The sequence below is a fragment of the Physeter macrocephalus genome, chromosome 4 (genome assembly GCF_002837175.3).
Source record: "Physeter macrocephalus isolate SW-GA chromosome 4, ASM283717v5, whole genome shotgun sequence".
Taxonomy (NCBI): Eukaryota; Metazoa; Chordata; class Mammalia; order Artiodactyla; family Physeteridae; genus Physeter; species Physeter macrocephalus.
Window position 1 is genome coordinate 32,865,152 of NC_041217.1, and position 15,522 is coordinate 32,880,673.

Below are 15,522 nucleotides of genomic sequence, written 5' to 3' on the forward strand. Positions count from 1 at the left end.
AGAGTCTGTCATACAGAGTGAAGTAAGTCAGAAGAGAAAAACAAATACCGTATACTAACACATATATATGGAATCTTAAAAAAAATGGTTCTGATGAACGTAGGGGCAGGACAGGAATAAAGACACAGACATAGAGAATGGACTTGAGGACACGGGGAGGGGGAAGTGTAAGCTGGGACAAAGTGAGAGAGTAGCACTGACATATATACACTACCAAATGTAAAATAGCTAGCTAGTGGGAAGCAGCTGCACGGCACAGGGAAATCAGCTCAGTGCTGTGAGACCACCTAGAGGGGTGGGATAAGGAGGGTGGGAGGGAGACACAAGAGGGAGGGGATATGGGGGCATAAGTAGGCATATAGCTGATTCACTTTGTTATACAGCAGAAACTAACAAAAGTATAATTGCTGTAAAGCAATTATACTCCAACAAAGATGTTTAAAAAAAAAAGATATATGCACCCCAATGTTCAGAGTAGCATTATTTACAATGGGCAAGATATAGAAGCAACCTAGGTGTCCATCAACAGATGAACAGATAAAGAAGATGTGGTGTATATATACAATAGAATACTACTCAGCCATAAAAAAGGATGAAATTTTGCCATCTGCAACAACATGGATAGACTCGGAGGGTGTTATGTTTAGTGAAATAACTCAGAAAGAGAAAGACAAATACTGTATGATATCACTTATATGTGAAATCTAAAAAATAAAACAAACAGATGAATATAACAAAAAAGAAACAGACTTGGATATAGAGAAACAGTGATTATGACTGGGGAGAGGAAAAGGGGGAGGAGCAAAATAGGAGTAGGGGATTCAGAGGTACAAACTATTATCTATAAAATAAATAAGCTACCAGGATATACTGTACAACACAGAGAATGTAGCCAATATTTTATAATAATTATAAATGGAGTATAACCTTTAAAAATTGTGACTCACTATGTTGTACACCTGAAACTTATATAATGTTGTAAATCAACTATACCTGAATTTAAAAAAATATATATATGTGGAAAAAGGAACTTTGTTGTATGAGACAAATAAACCCTTTTCTTGTTTAAGATAATATAATGGGGCTTCCCTGGTGGCACAGTGGTTGAGAGTCCGCCTGCCGATGCAGGGGACACGGGTTTGTGCCCCGGTCTGGGAAGATCCCACATGCCGCGGAGCGGCTGGGCCCGTAAGCCATGGCCGCTGAGCCTGCGCGTCCGGAGCCTGTGCTCCACAACGGGAGAGGCCACAGCGGTGAGAGGCCCGCGTACCACAAAAAATAATAATAATAATAAATAATGCTGCCTTTTTCTAGAAGCATAGATTCGCTGCCACATAGAAACAGCTGTATTTAGTAAAGAGCTAAATACTGTATCAATTTGACTTGGCCTTTTATCCTAAATATCTGCATTAGGTCATGAGCAGAAGCCAAATTTATCATCTCAGCCGCATTTGCAGAGTAATGAAAAATTAAGCAATGAAGTCAATCAGCAAGAATCTTATTGTTACTACAAACTTTTCTACTACTCTTTCTACTTCTAAGTCATAAGTGTATAATATCTTTCAAAAGATCAACTTCCTTCAGTAAACTAAAATAGGTCATGAAAAATAAATTCCTTTTGTAGATCCTTTGGTATATCCTTTTGTAAGATCCTCATATACCTTGCTGCCTATATGGTCTAAGAAATGACATATATAAAATTGAGTAGATTTTTAGTTAAAGAAGGGAAAAAATAATTATGGCACAATCATCTAGCTTTTTTCTAGAGAGCTAAATGAAATATGAAAAGACATTAATATTATAAATAAAGACATTGATATTAACTGACAACTAGCACAGGTTCAATACAAAATAAGCTAGAAAATTATTATCTAAAATGATAGTGAACTCAGAATGAAGGCATTACGTGTCAAGAAACTTAAAACACTACTATCCAAACATCTGTGGTAATACAACTTGTACTAGTCTACCTCTTTAAGTTGTACAGTGACTATTTTTGTTCTATCTTTACACAGCTTAGTCTAATTAGAACAAATTTAATATAGACTAATAGAAAAGAAGTCTACTACTGAAAGACACCTCAAAAAGTGAAGATAACTACTGGAGTTTCATCATGTTTAAACATTTTAATGTATTTCAATTATGATGGAGTGAATTAGATAATCTCTAAACCCTCAGCATCAATTTTTTTTAAATCTGTGAATCGAAAATTATATACAGTTCTACATGAGAAATAGAAGACATGCCATAGACATTGTTATTTAGCTATTAACTTCTACTTATTTTAGTGAATAATGAAATTCAAAAGTAAATGACATTTTGCTTTAAAAAAAACTTGAATCTTGCTTTACCACAAATTAGAAAACAAAGACATTTAATAAAATACAAAATATTCCAGAAAGAACACCAAACCTTGAAAAAATCTTCAAGCTGTTTACTGTTATAAAGAGCAGGAATATTGGCAGAGAACTGCAGCAGATCTTCAGCACACTGTCTCCTCTCTTCAATAACAGTTTCATCAAATCGTCCTAGAATTAAATATAAATCAACACTTAAGGAAAGAAAGATCAAACACTGATTTATGTTAGTTTATGTTCACAATTTAGAAAGCAGCAGCAGGCCTATCACTCCCTATTTGCTCTGCTTATCAGGCAACCTTCTGAAGTCAAATCGAGTCTCTACAACTGGAATCAGTAGTGCTCCCACCAGAAAAGAAAATAATGTTTCTGATAAAACAAGAGGCAGAGGTGTCAACTAGTAAACAAATAATGCAGTCATAATCTAAAGCCTGTCAATATAAAAAACTTACCATTTAAGAAGCTGGTAATTTGAAACTAAAGTTGAAAGGAGAATTAATAAAGAACTCAAATGGTTTTCTATAGTAATTTAATACTGTAATTACTCATATAATTTTCCCTTTCCCACTCTTTTGATTTATAAACGGAGCTGAAGAGAGAAAATTATGAGAACATCTGTATGTCAGTGGGGTCAAAAACCTCAGCTTGAAGCAAAAAGCTTTCAAGCCAAATTCCATGTGTGATGCTGTCAGTGTACATGAAAGCACACTGGTGAGAAAAAAGAGAACACACACAGCACAGTGAGCTCTGGTTTGCAAGGTGATCGAAAGGTGGTTTTCAAAGAATTTTTTTTAATGATATATACAGTTTGAATGCTGATAAGACATTTTCAAATATGACCATTTTGTACTACTCTCAGATAAGATTACCAGTTGGCATTTGTCACATGCCATGTATCATACTGATTGCAATTTAGGTTTAAAAAAATACAAAATCAAAAGAGTAACACATCCCATACTTAAGTGGCTTTGCAAAATGTTAATAGAAAACTGAGGTGTAAAGAGATTCCTAGTTTTAGGCACCACAACTTACTGGAAATAAGTCAACTTCTTTGCAGTTATCACTACAAAGAAGCAAATGAAAGAAAGGGAGGAAAAAAAGAAACAGATGGATTAAAACAGAGCCCTCACTTGCTTTAGTCAAAGCATTAAACTACATCTGAGAGTACAAAGAGAAAAGAGGTTACTTTTGCGTGCCACACTTCTTGCAGTAGCTGAATAAGTATTTAATATAACTATAAAGTAAGGAAATTTATTTTTTACTAACTTTTTAAAATATCACCTCTATTTTCCACCCACTCAGAAACACAATTAATGATTAAATTTTGGTGTGCTAACTAAATTTGTGCCAACTCTCTACTCTCCCTTGTTTATGGGGAAATCTGTTTCAAAATGCTCCTCTATTGTAAAAACACATAATTACAAAAAAGATGTTCTAAACTAGGAAATGTCACATCTAATCCAACATACTTTCATTTAAAACCAGCCCTTATGTGTAAGATTATACTATATGCCAGCTAACAAACTTGACATAATAATTAGACTTTGTGGAAAATAACAGATTGAGGTTCAAGCATTTTGATTTTAATCATGATATCACCTTAAAATGGTTAACAATGTTTTATAAAAAGTGAACAGGTTTTTAAAAGTCTATGGAATGTAAATAAGCAAGGTAGCATGATCACATTAAAAATGCTTGTCAACCTAAAGATAAAAAAGAGAGAGAGAGGGAGACTCCTAGTTATACTACCCACAGCAAGAATTTGAAACTGACCACTAAATACCTCAGCTCCATGCGTCTCATGCTTATGGTGAAATGTCTACTTCAATGATAACTAAAAGAAATGGTTTTAGAGTTAGACCTGGATTCAAACTACTTGCTCTATCATTCACTAGCTATAAAATCTTAGGCAGATTATTTCCTAATTTACAAAATGGAGAAAATGAGCAATGTACTTAAAATGAGCAGTTCCATACCAGGCACATAGTAAGCACTTAATAAACCAATCATGGTGTCTTTAAATCTTCAAGTACCATCATAGTGTCTGGCATACAGAACATGCTAATATATTTTTGTTGACTGTATGAGTGAATAATAAAAACGTAGAAATACTTTCTAACACAAAGAACTACCTTACAGTGGAACATTCTATCCTAGAAGATAGTCATCTTCCACTGATAAGAAATTTTAGGGACTTACCTGGTGGTCCAGTGGTAAAGAATCCGCCTTCCAATCAATCCCAGGTTGGGGAACTAAGAGCCCGCATGCTGCGGGGCAACTAAGCCGTGCACCACAACTACTGAGCACGCATGCCACAACTAGAGAGCACGCACACCACAAACTACAGAGCACATGGGCTCTGGAACGCGCGTGCCACAACTACAGAGCCCACGCACTCTGGAGCCTGCGCTCCACAACCAGAGAAGAGAAAAACCTGCACGCCACAACTAGAGAGAAGCCTGCACGCTGCAACGAAGATCCCACGTGCCACCAGACCCGACACAGCCAAAAAGAGAAAGAAAGAAAGAAAAAGAAATTATAACAGTGGGTCCATAAACAACCCCCTATGCTTAATGGATGGGTTACAACAATCCTACAAAACTCCACGCGTATGTCCACAGGTACATTTTTCTAGGTAAAAGATCTGTAACTTGTATCAGCATCCTCAAAGAGCCCAGGCCCAGTAAAGGTTAGCAGGCAAGTGGCAATCAATTAGAGGATTCCTAACATTCAGTATGCTACTTCATTTACTTTGGGATAGCCAGTTGCTATCCCCATATCTATTCTCGCCTTCTTTCTAAGTAAAATAATCCCCAATTTCTAACTAGGTATATGGCGGCCCAGGGAAAAAAAAAAAGACTATAATTTCCAGCATGCCTTGCAGTTACATGTGGACACGGACTAAATTCTGGCCAATAACATATAAACAAAAGTTATTTTGCAGATTACCAGAAATCTCTTTAAGAGACAACTGATATACACCCTCACCTCCCCACCTCCCGCTTTTTCTTCTATTTCCTTTTCCCTTTCCAAGAAGGACTCTGATGTGGGAGGTTGAAAATGATATAGCAACAAGGCAGGAGCTTGGAATCCTGATTACTTTGGAGCTGCCCTGCCTCCTATGCTGCCCTGCATAGGCTACCTCCAGAGCTTATGCCATGAGGAAAAAATTGACATCTATCTGGTTTTAAGTTTTGTCACAAGTAACCAAACCTAATATAATCCATTATGCTAAATCTGCTTTCCTATTAGTTCCCAGTTCATACGCAACAATTACATTAAATTAAATTCTTCCAATGACAAAAAACACATCTAAAATGACGCTGCTAGCATACCTATCAATAATATTATCTGGAAACAAACTTCTAAGAGCCCTAACACGTAGAGCAAATTCTGTGGCCTGAAAACAATCTAAGATATTCAATCTTGGGGAAAAAACTGTAGGCCAAACAGGCTAAAATGACAGCTAAATGTCCATTATTCCTTGTTTTGCCTAAATAAGAAATTAAGTATGCATCAGTGCTTATGATTACTGTCCAACATATTTATCCTTTAAACAAAAAAGTAAACTGCAGTACCTGTAAATTAGTATTTATGTGAGCATCTGCAATCTCAGAACAGAAATGCAGAAAATGTACACATTATATTATGCTTCAACCCACAAGACCACCTGATATTATCTTTAAATGAACTAACAACTTGTTGAAAAATTTTAATGAAAAACTTCCTAATATTTGATGACATCCTAAAAAACTCTCATTTACTGGCTGAAACAAATACATAAAAATGTAGATGCTTTAATCCTAGTGTGATCAATGACTCATCCCACCTCCCTATTAAACTAGATTTAAATGCTTAAGCAACAAGCATATCACTTCTAAATAGAATAAACATGTCAAAAGTGTGTCTCTGTTATATTTCTATTGATCTATACATTTCTATTCCACTAAACTTGGACAAGCAGAGATGAATCAGAACATTTTTCAGAATGGAGTAAAGCCAAAATTAAAGGCTAATGCATTAAAAGGTTCAATTGCACTGAATCCTATCATCACAACTAATATGATTAAAGAACATGCTCACTTCTTTGCTCCTAAGATATTTCAAAATAACAACAAAAAATAGTATTGGCAGCACAAAGAGAAGCAGATGAATTTTAATGCAGTAACTACTGGCCCTAATATATGTTACAAAGCCACCTAATTTGAAAATTAGATTAAGAGTTAGCAAGATTCTAATGGTAGATAACACATTAGTGGCTATTCTCAAATTGTTAATCTTTTAATATCATCAACCTCCCTTAAAAGGCAACAACAATGAGAAATTAATAAACAGGTGCTTCTCTTATCAGTGCTTTAAATTTCCATTCACAGGAATGGAAATTTTTTTATTTTCCTGTGAACAGAGTAGAAAGTTTATACGTAATTGTCATACAAAATGTAAAACAAATTTTTCCTGAGGTTTATTATACAATATTACATATTACATACTATATTATTTGTGTGTGAGTATGTATACAGTATCTTTAAGCCACTCCACCACCTCCAAATTACTGAACAATGGTTTGCTATTAAAAGCTGCAAAAGGAAAATTAAACCAAAACCTTCTAATAAAGCTGGTAAAGCATCGGAAATAAAGTCTCTCTCTTTGATTTATAAGCTGCCTTTGAGATTTTCTCTATGTTTTTTTAATTACGTAGAACAACTCCTGAAAGCAGCGTTCACAACTTTTTTAAAATGCAAATGTCGATGACCAAAAACTGATTATACAAAACTAAAAGTTATCCTTGACCAGTAAGAAACTAGCCAGAAAAGCTTGGTGCTAATTCTTAACTGTATTAAAAATTCATTCACAGAGTAAAAAGAAAAAGAGGGAGGCCAACGTTCTCAGGTGTGAATTCCCTCTAGTCAACAGCACCAAGAACATACCTCTAGTTAAACAATCTGGATTTAAGACTCCGAGAAAGTATACTATGGGGAACCCTGAGGCATTTCACTAAGAGGGTGTTAGAAAGGACTTAACAGGATTTGAGCCTGTGTTAGGTGCTTTGGGGAAAGATTCAAAGAAGTGGGGCTTTGTTTGCCCTGGCTTGGATGCTGTCAGGAAGTGGGAGTAATTCTATGATTCTGTTAATTCTAATTCTGTGATTCTATGATTTTAATAAATCTTACTATGAGGCAAGAAGAATGAAGAGAGGCTAAGGCTGTGATTTGTAAGAAAAAAAGCTGTAGTCATCACGATAGCCAGGATGAAGATATGCTTGATCATTTTTGTGACTTGAAAAATGTTTTCGTCTGTGTTCAGACATGATTACGGAGTGGTCTTGTTTTAGTCTTGATCCAAGGACACAGAGTGGCCTTGTCTAATGTTCCTGTTCTGTGAAACTGCTTACGTTCAACAGAAGAACAACACAGCTTAGCTGTGAATGCCAGGCCAACTTTAAGAAACACCAAAGTCAAACAAATAGGTAGTGTCGGGCCAGTTCTTTCTTAGATCTGTCAGGAACTGCTTTGCCTTTCTCACAGGAAATCATAGTGTGAGGAGAGATGTAACAAAGCAAACAAAAAACAATGATCTAATCATGAGAAAACAATCAGATCAAGATTGTGAAACCTACAAAACAACTGTCTCATACTCTTTAAAAATGTCAGTGTCATGATAGACCAAAAAAAAATGCATAAGGAATAGTCTAGATTAAAGAAACAAACCTAGAGGCATAATCCTGGATCCAAAAAAGAAAAAAATCTAAAAAAACCATTTTTAGAATAACGGAAAAATCTGAGTATTGACTACATATTTGATAATAGTATTATATCAATGCTAAATTCCTTGAGTGCTAAATTCCTTGAATAATATGGTATTGTGACTATAGGGGAAATATGGGAAGTAGGGATGAAATGTCACTATATCTGCAACTTATTCTCAAGTGGTTCAGTAAAAAAATGATACACACACACACACACACAGAGATACAGGAAAATGTGGCAAAATGTTTATCAGTGAACTTGGACAAAAGGTATGTAAGTGTTCACTACACTACTCTTTAGGGTCTTTTGGTAAATTTGCAAAGTTTGCAAGTTAAAAAAAATTGGAGAAAAATAAAATGAGTTAAGTGTCATATTGGTGAGATGTAGAACCACAAGGGGAAAACAACTAACTCAGCCTAAAGGAAACAGAACTTCCTAGAAGATGAGACAGCTAAAAATCTTAAAGGCTAACCAGAACGTTCTCAGTGGAACAGTACAACACTGAAGAAGGAGACAGAGAAAGTGTGGTACATTAGAGGAAAGGCAGACCGAGCAACAGATGAGCACTAACAGTAGCTGACGTGTGTCAAGCACTGAGCTATACATACTACAGATACGATCCTCAGAACAGGAAGCTATAATCCCTAACTCACCAATAACAAAATAGCCTCAGATGTTAATTTGTACAAGATCACACCACTAAGTAAATAATGGAGAGGAGATGTGGGCCTAAATCTATCCGACTCCAAAAGGCATGTTCTTTTCACTGTAACACTAGAAGAGTAACTACATATCCAATGGTTCTGTAAATTAAATAGGACTCTCTTTTGCAGCTGAGGCTTATGTACTAAAAATGTGAGAATAGCTAAAAGACAGACGATTAACCAACACTTCGCTCCACACAACCACAGCTGCTGCCTACAAGGTTCACTGCAACTATAAGTATTACAAATGGACTGTACCATTTATTGAAAGAGATAAATTGCTCACTTACTAAGATTAATAAGAAAATTTCACTCTTTAATATATAAGGATGTGGAGAAAAGCTGACAATAATCCACTAGCAACAGACAATAATAGCTAAGAACCTCAACCAATTCAGAAGCCACTCCCTTTCACCCAGTGACAAGCTTATTAAGAAGCCAGGCTGTACATCTCCCAACGTTAAAGTTACAGCTACTTGGGTGCAGTTGAATTCCACAGTACAGAACGTATAAGGCAGAAAGTAAAAATATCCCTCCACTCACATCATCATAGGTTATACATATTAGGTACGACTTCACACAAATATGTATGTCTATTTAAACACAGATGGGATCTTACTAAACATATTGCTATGCAACATTTGTTTTCTATATCTTAAAAATATATCTTGGACATCTTTCTATATCAGTGTATCTCAAATAGCTGCAGAATTCTATTAATTGGCTAAATTATGGCACATCCATAGAATCACAGAGTGAGAAAATTCAGTGTCAGTATTGAAAATGCTTTCAAGGAAATCCATGTGTATATACATATATGTGTGTTCATATATGTGCTGTGTGTTCTCAAAGTTTGGTCCACAAACTGCTGGGGGTCCCCCCGAGGACCTTTTAAGGTATCAACAAGGTCAAAACCATTTTCATAATAATACCAAGACAGCAGTTGCATTTTTCACCACACTGACATTTGCACTGATAATCTAAAAGCAATGGCAGTAAAACTGCTGACCTCTTGGCATGAATCAAGACAATGACACCAAACTATACTGACTAGTACTCGTCATATTCCTTATTGCCACTCACTCATATTAAATTTTTTTAAATGCCAGTTTCACGTGAGAATGTCCTTGATGAAGCAGTAAAAATTATTAACTTTATTAAACCTCAATCCTTGAGACCATTTCTATTCTTTTTTCTTGATTTCTGGCTGCGTCGGTTCTTAGTTGCAGCATGCAGGCTCTTCATTGTGGTGCGCGGGCTTCTCTCTAGTTGTGCGTGGAGGTTTTCTCTTATGCAGTTGTGACGTGCCGGTTCCAGAGGGCTCTGTCGTCTGTGGCACGTAGGCTCTAGTTGAGACATGAGAGCTCAGTAGTTGTGGCACACGGGCTTAGTTGCCCCATGGCATGTGGGATCACAGTTCCCTGACCAGGGATCGAACCTGTGTCCCCTGCTTTGCAAGGCGGATTCTTTACCACTGGACCACCAGGGAAGTCCCTGAGACTATTTCTTTTTAAAAGTCTACAGGTAAAAGAAAACTATAACTACTCAGACTTGGAAATTTGACAGATATTCTCTCAAAAATAAACAAACTGAGCCTAACACTTCAAGTAAAACAACCAATGGCATTGTTTTCAGTGATGAAATTCAAGCTGTCAATTCACTATAAGCTTGACAGCTTCGCGATACTTAAAAAATTTCCTCTAGGGCTTCCCTGGTGGCGCAGTGGTTGAGAGTCCGCCCCCCAATGCAGGGGACACGGGTTCGTGCCCCAGTCCGGGAAGATCCCACATGCCGCAGAGCGGCTGGGCCCGTGAGCCATGGCCACTGAGCCTGCGCGTCCGGAGCCTGTGCTCCGCAACGGGAGAGGCCACAACAGTGAGAGGCCCGTGTACAGAAAGAAAAAAAAAAAAAATTTTCCTTTAGAGATGTGTGATGATATTAACAATTTTTGATATTATATAATGAAACGGGTCAACATTTTCAAGATATGCATAACTCAAGAAACCAATCTTTTTCAAATGATCAATGCATGATGTTACAAGCTCATGCATAAGTAAAATATCCATTCAAATCTAAGACAGACTAGATGGATTTTTTTTTAATTTTTTATGCTTTTTTTTTTTTTTTGGCCTGTATTGGGTCTTCGTTGCTGCACATGGGCTTTCTCTAGTTGTGGTGAGTGGGGGCTACTCTTCTTTGAGATGTGCGGGCTTCTCATTGTGGTGGCTTCTCTTGCTGAGGATCACGAGCTCTACGAGTGCGGGCTTCAGCAGCTGCAGCACACAGGCTCAGTAGTTGCAGCACGCAGGTCCTAGAGCACACGGGCTTCAGTAATTGCAGCGCATGGGCTCAGCAGTTGGAGAGCACGGGCTCTAGGGCGTGTGGGCTTCAGCAGTTGTGGTGCGTGGGCTCAGTAGTTGTGGCTCACAGGCTCTAGAGCGCAGACTCATTAGTTGTGGCCCATGGGCTTAGTTGCTCTGCGGCACGTGGGATCTTCCCAGACCAGGGATCGAACCCATGTCCCCTGCATTGGCAGGCAGATTCTTAACCACTGCACCACCAGGGAAGTCCCCAGACCAATGGATTTTAATAAAACAAAGTACCAAAGGTTCACTCATAGGATTTCAGATTCCATAATGCAATTAAACCTCTAAGAAATTACTGCTGTGGGGGGTGGAGTCAAGATGGCAGAGTGGGAGGACGCAGAGTTTGCATCTCCCCATAACTAGGGCACCTACCAGATGCTGGTGGGGGACCTCAACACCCAAGGGGACAGGAGGAACCCCAAAGTGACAAGGTAGGACGTAGGGGGGAGCAAGGGGGGAGGAGAAGTAGAGGCCGAATGGGAACAGCACCGCTGAGGGATGGCTAGGGGAGGGAAGGAGTTCCCAAGCCTTCAGAGACCCTTGGGGGTTCAGAGGATCAGAGGGGAAAGCGGCTAGCACTTCCCCTGCCCAATCGGGCCCCGGGAAGCCTGCTGGGGTCCCAGGCCGGGTCCTCTGCCCTCCAGGGCCCCTTCTGGCCATGTGGGTCCTGGGGGCATGGGAGGGACGGGTGCGGGGGGGGGGGGGGGGGGGGGGTGAATAGGAGAGGCAAATGGGGAGGGACCCTCAGGGATCGGAGGATCAGGGAGGGAACGCAGCTTGCATTTCCCCCACCTAGGCAGGCCCTGGGAAGCCTGCTGGGTTGTAGGGGCATGGGAGCAAGGTGGTGGTGGGGAAGGAGAGGAGGAAGACAAGGGACCCTCCAAGAATGGAGGATCGGGGGGAACGTGCCTAGCATTTCCCCTGCCCACTCAGGCCTGGGGCGCCTGCTGGGGTCCCGGGCCTGGTCCTCAATCATCCAAGATCCCCTCCAGCCGCGTGGCGGGGGAAGGGAGGGAGAAGAGTAGAGGTGAACGGGGAGGGACACTCTGGGATGGGAGGATCACCGGGGAGAGGCATGGCTAACATTTCCCCAACCAATCGGACCCCGGGGACCCTGCTGAGGTCCTGGGCCTCATCATCCACACTCCGAGGCCAGAGGCACTCCAGGGCACCTCTGGCTGCACTGAGCCTATGCCCCGCCCCCATCCACCCAGGGCCCATGGGTCCTAAACCTAGACCCCGCCCCCGCCTAATCCACACCCCTGCCTAAGCCCCACCCCCCACAGCCAAGGCCTTTTCTGGTTGTTTTTCTTTTCCCTCTTTCTTGCTACTGTGGTTCTGTCTTATCTTCTCGTTATTGTTTCATCTATATTTTTATTTTTTCTAACATATCTGTTAGTTTTCTAATCTTATTTTATTTTTTACTCTTTGTTATTGTCTCCTCCCTTTTTTTTTTTCTTTGCCACCCCGCGTGGCTTGCGGGATCTTGGTTCACGGGCCAGGGGTTGGGCCTGAGCCCCTGTGGTAGGAGCTCCGAGTCCGAACCACTGGACTAACAGAGAACCTCAGACCCCAAGGAATATTAATCAGACTGAGGTCTCCTGGAGGTCCTCATCTCACCACCAAGACCTGGCTCTACCCAACAGCCTACAAACTCCAGTGCTGGAAGCCTCAGGCCAAACAACCAGTAAGACAGGAACACAGTCCCACCCATAAAAAAAAAAAAAAAAAAAAATGAGATGACAAAAAACCATGTTACAGATAAAGGAGCAAAGTAAAAACCTACAACCAAATAAATGAAGAGGAAATAAGCAACCTACCTGAAAAAGAATTCAGAATAATGGTAGTACAAATGATCCAAAATCTCAGAAACAGAATGGAGGCACAGATCAAGAAAATACGAGAAATATTTAAGAAAGACCTAGAAGAACTAAAGAACAAACAGAGATGAACAACACAATAAATGAAATTAAAAATACACTAGCAGGAATCAACAGCAGAATAACTGAGGCAGAAGAACGAATAAGTGAGCTGGAAGACGGAATGGTGGAAATAACTGCCGAGGAGCAGAATAAAGACAAAAGAATGAAAAGAATTGAAGACAATCTCAGAGACCTCTGGGACAACACTAAACACACCAACACACATATTAATCAAACTATCAAAAATTAAATTCAAAGAAAAAAATATTTAAAGAAGCAAACCTCTGGGACAACACTAAACACACCAACATACGAATTATAGGGGTCCCAGAAGAAGAACAAAAAAGGATGGGTCTGAGAAAATATTCAAAGAGATTATAGTAAAAAACTTCCCTAACGTGGGAAAGGAAATAGCCACCCAAGTCCAGGAAGCACACAGAGTCCCACACAGGATAAACCCTAGGATAAACACACCAACACACATATTAATCAAACTATCAAAAATTAAATTCAAAGAAAAAAATATTTAAAGAAGCAAGGGAAAAGCAAAAAATAACATACAAGGGAATCCCCATAAGGTTATCAGCTGGTTTTTCAGCAGAAACTCTCCAGGCCAGAAGGGAGTGGCAGGGTATACTTAAAGTACTGAAAGAGGAAAACCTACAACCAAGATTACACTACCCAGCAAAGATCTCATTCAGGTTTGATGGAGAAATTAAAATCTTTACAGACAAGCAAAAGTTAAGATAATTTGGCACCACCAAACCAGCTTTACAACAAATGCTATAGGAACTTCTCTAGGTGAAGAAAAAGACCCACAGAAACAAACCTAAAATAATTAAGAAAATGGTAATAGGAACATACATATCAATAAATACCTTAAATGTAAATGGATTAAATGCCCCAACCAAAAGACACAGACTGCCTGAATGGATACAAAAACAAGACCTGTATAGGTATGCTGTCTACAAGAGACCTACTTCAGACCTAGGGACACATACAGACTGAAAGTGAGGGGATAGAAAAAGATATTCCATGCAAATGGAAATCAAAAGAAAGCTGGAGTAGCAACAGTCATATCAGATAAAATAGACTTTAAAATAAAGACTGTTACAAGTGATAAGGAAAGACACTACATGATGATCAAGGGAGCAATCCAAAAAGAAGATAAAACAAATATAAATATTTATACACCCAACATAGGAGCACCTCAATATATAAAGCAAATGCTAACCACAAAAGGAGAAATCGATGGTAACAATAATTGTAGGGGACTTTAACACCCCACTTACAGCAACGGACAGATCAAACAGAAAATAAATAAGGAAACAGAAGCTTTAAATGACACAGCAGACCAGATAGATTTAATTGATATTTATAGGAGAGTCCACCCGAAAGTGGCAGAATACACTTTCTTCTCAGTGCACACAGAACATTCTCCAGGATAGATACATCTTGGGTCACAAATCAAGCCTTGGAAAGCTTAAGAAAACTGAAATCGTATTAAGCATCTTTTCCAACAACAAGGCTATGAGATTAGAAATCAATTATGGGAAAACGACTGAAAAAATCACAAATACATGGAGGCTAAACAGCGTGCTACTAAATAACCAAGAGATCACTGAAGACACCAAAGAGGAAATAAAAAATACCTAGAAACAAATGACAATGAAAACACGACGACCCAAAACCTATGGGACACAGCAAAAGCAGTTCTAAGAGGGAAGTTTATAGCAATTCAATCTCAACTCAAGAAACAAGAAAAATCTCAAATAAACAATCTAACCTTACACTTAAAGCAACTAGGGAAAGAAGAACAAAGAAAACCCAAAGTCAATAGAAAGAAAGAATTCGTAAATATCAGAGCAGAAATAAATAAAACAGAAATGAAGGAAACAATAGCAAAGATCAATAAAAGTAAAAGTTGGAAGGTACAACTTTCTAAGACTGAACCAGGAAGAATTAGAAAATATAAACAGACCTATAACGAGTAACGAAATTGAAACAGTAATTAAAAATCTGCCAACAAACAAAAGTCCAGGACCAGAGGGCTTCACAGGCGAATTCTACCAAACATTTAAAGAAGAGCTAACACCTATCCTTCTCAAACTCTTCAAAAAAATTGCAGAGAAAGGAACACTCCCAAATTTGTTCTATGAGGCCACCATCACCCTGACACCAAAACCAGAAAAAGATACTACAAAAAAAGAAAATCACAGACCAATATCACTGATGAACAAGGACACAAAAATCCTCAACAAAGTACTAGCAAACAGAATCCAACAACACTTTAAAAGGATCATACACCATGATCAAGTGGGATTTATCCCAGGAATGTAAGTATTCTTCAATATATGCAAATCAGTCAATGTGATACACCATATTAACAAATTGAAGGATAAAAACCATATGATCATCTCAATAGA

At 38.7% G+C, this 15,522-nt stretch overlaps 1 protein-coding gene across 4 annotated transcripts in view; it reads right to left on the reverse strand.

Moving 5' to 3' along the window:
* RPS6KC1 (ribosomal protein S6 kinase C1) overlaps positions 1-15,522 on the reverse strand; it is a 243,181-nt gene that overhangs the window by 162,698 nt on the left and 64,961 nt on the right. For all 4 annotated transcript variants that reach the window (XM_024133753.2, XM_055084079.1, XM_024133751.2 and 1 more), the window contains exon 4: positions 2,413-2,528. In XM_024133753.2, the coding sequence (XP_023989521.1) occupies positions 2,413-2,528 (116 nt within the window). The remainder of the gene's footprint in view (positions 1-2,412; positions 2,529-15,522) is intronic.